General features: G+C 43.0%; 1 protein-coding gene across 1 annotated transcript in view; it reads left to right on the forward strand.

The window, feature by feature from the left end:
• The window catches only part of LOC311105424 (A-kinase anchor protein SPHKAP-like), a gene marked incomplete at both ends in the record, with an annotated part of 31,825 nt that extends 25,825 nt beyond the window's left edge, over window positions 1-6,000 (forward strand). Inside the window, 5 exons of the mRNA XM_084147575.1 lie at window positions 2,746-2,913; window positions 3,912-3,995; window positions 4,519-4,568; window positions 5,551-5,759; window positions 5,848-6,000. Coding sequence (XP_084003701.1) covers window positions 2,746-2,913; window positions 3,912-3,995; window positions 4,519-4,568; window positions 5,551-5,759; window positions 5,848-6,000 — 664 coding nt within the window. The remainder of the gene's footprint in view (window positions 1-2,745; window positions 2,914-3,911; window positions 3,996-4,518; window positions 4,569-5,550; window positions 5,760-5,847) is intronic.

A 6,000-nucleotide genomic window follows, 5' to 3' on the forward strand; every position in this document is an offset into this window, starting at 1 on the left:
TTTTAGAATAAGGCTTTAACGTAACAAAAATGTGGAAACTAATGATCTATTGCCTCTAAACACACAGTCCAGTTTAAAATGAATGATGGAGTCCACTGTGTTCTTAGGGACCTTCAATGCTGTAGAAATTTTTTGGTACTTCCCCAGATCTGTGCCTCGACACAATCCTGTCTCGGAGCTCTCCGGACAATTCCTTCGACCTCATGGCTTGGTTTTGCTTTGACATGCACTGTCAACTGTGGGACCTTATATAGACAGGTGTGTGCCTTTCCAAATCATGTCCAATCATTTGAATTTACCACAGGTGGACTCCAATCGAGTATTAGAAACGTCTCAAGGAGGATTAATGGAAACAGGATGCACCTGAGCTCAATTTCGAGTCTCATAGCAATGGGTCTGAATACTTATGTAAATAAGGTATTTCAGGTTTTTATTTGTAATACATTTGCAGAAATGTCTAAAACCTGTTTTCGCTTTGTCATTATGGGGTATTGTGTGTAGATTGATGAGGATTTTATTTATTTAATCCATTTTAGAATAAGGCTGTAATGTAACAAAATGTGGAAAAAGTAAAGGGGTCTGAATACTTTCCAAATGCGCTGTATAAGTGAATTTGTCCCAATACTTTTGCTCACCTATAATGGGGGGGACTATGTACAAAAAGTGCTGTAATTTCTAAACGGTTAACATGATATGAATGAAAATACCTTCAAATTAAAGCTGACAGTCTGCGCTTTAACCTCATAGTCATTGTTTGATTTCAAATCCACACTTTTGGAGTATAGAGCCAAAAGAAGAAAAAATGCTTCACTGTCCCAATAATTATGGAGGGCACTGTATAAGGTGACATTCTGTACTGTCTCCTCAAAGGAAACATTGGATCTTAAATAAAAAATACTGGAGTATAGAGACAAATTTAAAAAAATGTACTTCCCTTTCCAAATATATATGGAGGGGAGTGTATATCTCACATTCAGTATATAAGAGACACAGGCTACATACAACAGTGACATCATATTGTCCTGTAATTTGGGTCTGACATTTCACTCAGAGGTCAATTGTGTACAGGGACTCAGTAAGGTGAGAAGATTCACACAGACATTCTTGTTAAAGTGAGAGTGGCCTTCAGGGGGGCAGTGAAGTGTGGATATATAGACTGCATGGAGGCCTGCTACTGGAGTTGGACACTACAAGGAGGAGGTTACAGGAAACTTCCAAGGTAATTCAGGTCACTTTATTGGTGTTCCAGCATCTTGAGCGACAAACATTTACAGACCACGTTGACATAGATGACAACACAAGGTCGCACAAATAGACAGAGCAGATCAAATATAAATTTACATGTTTAGAAAGGAAAATAAACAATGGGGTTTAAATACTTTGGAGGTTATTTACAAATGTTGATACCTGAAAAGAAATCTTAGTATCATATACAGGTAACTGACAAAATAAAGGAAACACCAATGGAGCGTTTGGCCACCACAAGCCAGAACAGCTTCAGTGCACCTTGGCATAGATTCTACAAGATTCTAAACTATCGGAGGGATGCAACACCATTCTTCCACGAGAAAATCCATAATTTGGTGCTTTGTTGATGGTGGTGTTCAATTGGGTTGAGATCTGGTGACTGAGACGGCCATGGCATATGGTTTACATCGTTTTCATGCTCATCAAACCATTCAGTGACCACTAGTGCCCTGTGGATGGGGCCATTGTCATCCCGTGGACCCCAGGAAGAGTAGCTGATGCTTTTACAGCAGCTAATGAGGATCCTAATAAATACCAAATACCAAATATGAAGGGCATAGCCATAGTAGCCAAAATAATGACCTGCCCAGCATTTTTATGCATGATGGGATGTTAATTGCTTAATTAACTCAGGAACCACACCTGTTTGGAAGCACCTGCTTTCAATATACTTTGTATCCCTCATTTACTCAAGTGTTTCCATTCTTTTGGCAGTTACCTCTAGATTGGATTGACACATGCAATAAATAAGATGAAAAGGAAAATAGATGGAAGAGATTATTATATTTAGGCTGCTAAAGGATTGCAGGGTTTACTGGTTTTTCACTTAACACTTAATAAACTCCAATTAGGGAACGTGTCATCTGCATCTGGGTTTTTCCCTGGTGGAAATGTGAGGTTCATTGACATTGACAAACAACACCTTAACCCACTCTGGGAATTTGGCAGCTTTCAATCATCTAATCAGGATTTAAATTAATCAGTTGCTCTGTTGCACTACAGCCTTTCATTAAATTTTTTATTTATGGCTAATTTGGATAGGTACAAATACAAAACTTCCTTTTCACACTAAAGGACCTAGGTTATCCACCCTCTATAAAAGGGGCACAGATTTTAGAAAGGCCAATACTTGGTGGTGGTGGTGGGGGGTTGTATGCAATATGTGATGAGCAAGTTTCATGGTCCCAACACAAATGTAAAATGTGTATAGTCACAGTACATAGCACACTTTAAAAAACTGCATTCTTGAATCAAGAATTTTACAATCTGTGTCCCCCGAACAAGTATAGAACCAAATCAACCAATGAGGGGGAAGATCACGTCAGAGGGTTTGAGCTCCTCCCAGTCTCCCAGCCTATCACACCGTATGTACACTCTTAGAAAAAAATGGCTAACTAGAACCATAAAAGGTTCCTACAGGTACAGCCTGGTAGAACACTTTATGGAAAAAAAATTCTAAGAGTGTATACAGTAGGTGACCCTGCTGTTTCTCTCCAGCTTTGAGAGAGACAGGATGGCAGTGCCCGCTGTGGTACCCGCTGTAGATGAGCGAAACAAGCGCTCTCTGAGTGCTAGCAGTGAGGACAGCTCGGGAAGCTGGTCCCAGATCGCCCCCGACGATGATCCCCACGAGGAGACCAGTAGTTTTATCCAGCTGAGCGAGGGGTCAGTAACCGTAGCAACCAACCGCTGCTCCGTCCCATCATGCACTGCTCCTAGTACTCCTACCGCTACTACCGCCCTCGCCGTCCGTCGCCCTCTCATCAGCCCATTTCTGTTCACTCTTTGCTGTCCTGTGCCAGTCTTCAGCCCTTGCTGCTTCAGTGGAATAACTGTCTGCTCAGGGGCTTTCCTCTAACTGGCAGAGAACTCACCTAGTGCACTGAGCCCCATTCCAGAGCCAGCATGGTGTGGAGCTCTGGGGGCCTGCAGCCTGCGCTGAAATATAGTCAGAGAGAGTGGGGCTGCAGCCGCAGTAGCATAGGTATGACGTCACACTGCTTCTCACATATCAAACGCCCACAGAACATTAGCTATCATTCCCTGCTTCAGCCAGTGCCATTTCTCAGTTCCACTAGCTAGCCTCATACTGACACACAGCCAAACCAAAAACGGAGGTAGCAAGTCTATTACTGGCATTCCTCTAAGCCAGGAGAAATGAGACCATGGTATAGATAACAAAGAGTGGGGTATATACGTTTGTATGCTCCAGAGGACAAGGAGGAGGGCTGTGTGGCTGGCTGGCTTCAGCTTGGCAGTAGTGGTGATTAAATGTGTGCTGCTTGCTGCTTTAACCTGCCAGCGCAGACAGCTGTGGCATAAACAAACACCTGGTCACTGTTGCCTTCCTCTCTACCTGACCACCTGATCCCCGATTAACTCCACTGTAACACTGCTGACACTGGACATGGTCACCCACTCCGCCCAACTGCTCAATTTTTCCACATCCACCATCTCCACAAGGAAGGGCCCATTGCCAGTCAGGCTCTCTCTGCCAGCCCAGCCATCCTGCTCAGCTGCAGCTGCTGTTTCTATGTTAATCACCAGCTAATGAACAACATTGCTCGCTTCACTGCAGCTCCTTATTGGTCCCGTCACAAGTCACTGATCGTGTCGCCTTTCCAGAGACAGGATATGAGTTTTGGTTCTGTTTGGGTTTGCAGGAACGGGAACAGCAGCACGTCTAGCCTGGGTCTGGCAGACCTGGAGGGCTTCTCTGACATCTCCAGTCAGAGCACAGTGAACAGGTAACTGATAACTCCTAACGACATGCAAACAACACTCCTACAACATGCAGGCTACACTCCTACAACACAGCGCTGAGGCTTTAAACAAGGCCCTTTGAGCAGGAGAATGCAGTCTCATAAGCTCCAGTCTGATTCTCTCTCTAGTCTCTACCCTGTTTATGAAGTGTGTACTTGTTCACTCCACCTCATGAAGAGATCAACCGATGTAGGAAATGAGGTGGATGCTCCATCTGGCTAGCTAGCCCATGCTTACACTAATTAAATGTTTTTAAATCCATGACAGGGAGTAAGTAAATTCACGCCAATGGCTAGATTAACAAAGCGGTTGCACCTATTTTATTTTAAGGAAATGAAACATTCAGGAGAGAACAAAAATGTATGGAGAAAGATTAAGATCGATAGAAAGGTGCAAAATAATAATAGTTTCCTTATTTTTTACTTTGTTTTTGGAGTGTTATCCCTTATTGAAAAATCAGAATGTGACCTACTGTATTGTCTTAATGGTCATGTTGTCTGTCCTCAGTGAGGAGGCGGAGAAGGGTCACCTAAGGGAGAGCAAAGAGAACGTAGACGGTGGGTAATGTCACCCTGTCTGAGTCATACGCACACACACTGTCTCATTTCCATGTCATTACTGTCTATATCTGTCACAAAGGAAACTCAACTCTCTCGGCCTGCCCCACTGTCTCATCTTTGTTATCGTTCGTCTTCGCAATAATTTCTATTCAACCTCCTCACTGTAAGATCTCTACACACGGAGTATTCTATGAGTATTCAAACTCAAACTCAAATGTCGAAATGGTAAATATATCACTGCTTTATCACTGCCTTGCAGCTAGGTTTTTTTTTTTTTATGTCAATATAACAACATTGTATCCAATGATGGTGAAGCTACTCTGAAAATAGTTTACCAAGCTACAAATTACTTCACACTGGAAGAAGTTAAGCTACACTAAAGTTACCCTTTAGAAAAACATAGCTTACTTGATTAAAGTTACTTAGAAAAAGTAGTTCACTACTAAAATCTGAAATGTCAGAGACTACAAATGGCAAGAACAGATCACTCTGGAGTCAGATGTTAGCAGAATGTGTAATTTAGCCTATTAAACACAAAAAGTGAGAATTAGGCACACAAACGTGTTTCAAGTTAGAATTAGGCAGGTCTGATGCTATAAAATAATATAAATTCTTGCCTACTTCACCCATATGTTATTTTTGCAAAAGATAAGTAGTGTGTAGTTCCAGTAGTTAGCTACACCACTACATGGCAAAAAAAAAGTAATTAACTACTAAAAACACTACCAAGATCTTAATTTAGTTCAACTGCCACCAAGCTACTGCAAAATGTAATTAAATAGTTGAACTAAATATATTTCACTACTTCCCAACACTGATGGTATCAAGCCCTCCTTACCCAACCTATCTTGAAACTATTTGGTGCCAAATCCATCCAATGTGCCATTAGACCTTGGCGTAGCTTTGGCATTGAAACTACAGGAAGTTAGCTTGATGTATACAGAAAGTGGGCATGATGTATTTCCTGTGTGTGTTGCAGAGGGCATCTCACTGCGGTCAGTGGGGGGCAGTAGCAGCCACAGGGAGCTTCTGGTGGTCAACTGTGACTTGGATCCAGAGTGTGTGGACTCAGAGCTGCGGTTGGCCCTGCAGTGGATCGCTGCCTCCGAGCTGGGCCTGCATGCCGTCTACTTCAGGAAGTGTAAAGAGAGGAGGACATCCAAGGTGGGTGCAGCACAGCACATGCAGGTACACAGGCTCTGATTATGCCCGTACGTGTGTGTGTGTGTATTGTACTCTATTATGTGTAGTCTTGTGGCTGAGTGTGATGTCTCAGTTCCAGAGGGTGGTGCAGCTGGTGTCTCAGAAGGCATGGAGGATCAGAGACCTCTTCAGCGCTGTCATCCAGTTCTGTAAGCTCTATCAGGAAGAGGAGGACGGAGGCAGCTCTCTGTCCAGCCTGTTTGACTGGCTACTGGAGACCCACTAG

This window comes from Coregonus lavaretus, assembly GCF_964263955.1.
Source record: "Coregonus lavaretus genome assembly, chromosome: 30".
Lineage (NCBI taxonomy): Eukaryota > Metazoa > Chordata > Actinopteri > Salmoniformes > Salmonidae > Coregonus > Coregonus lavaretus.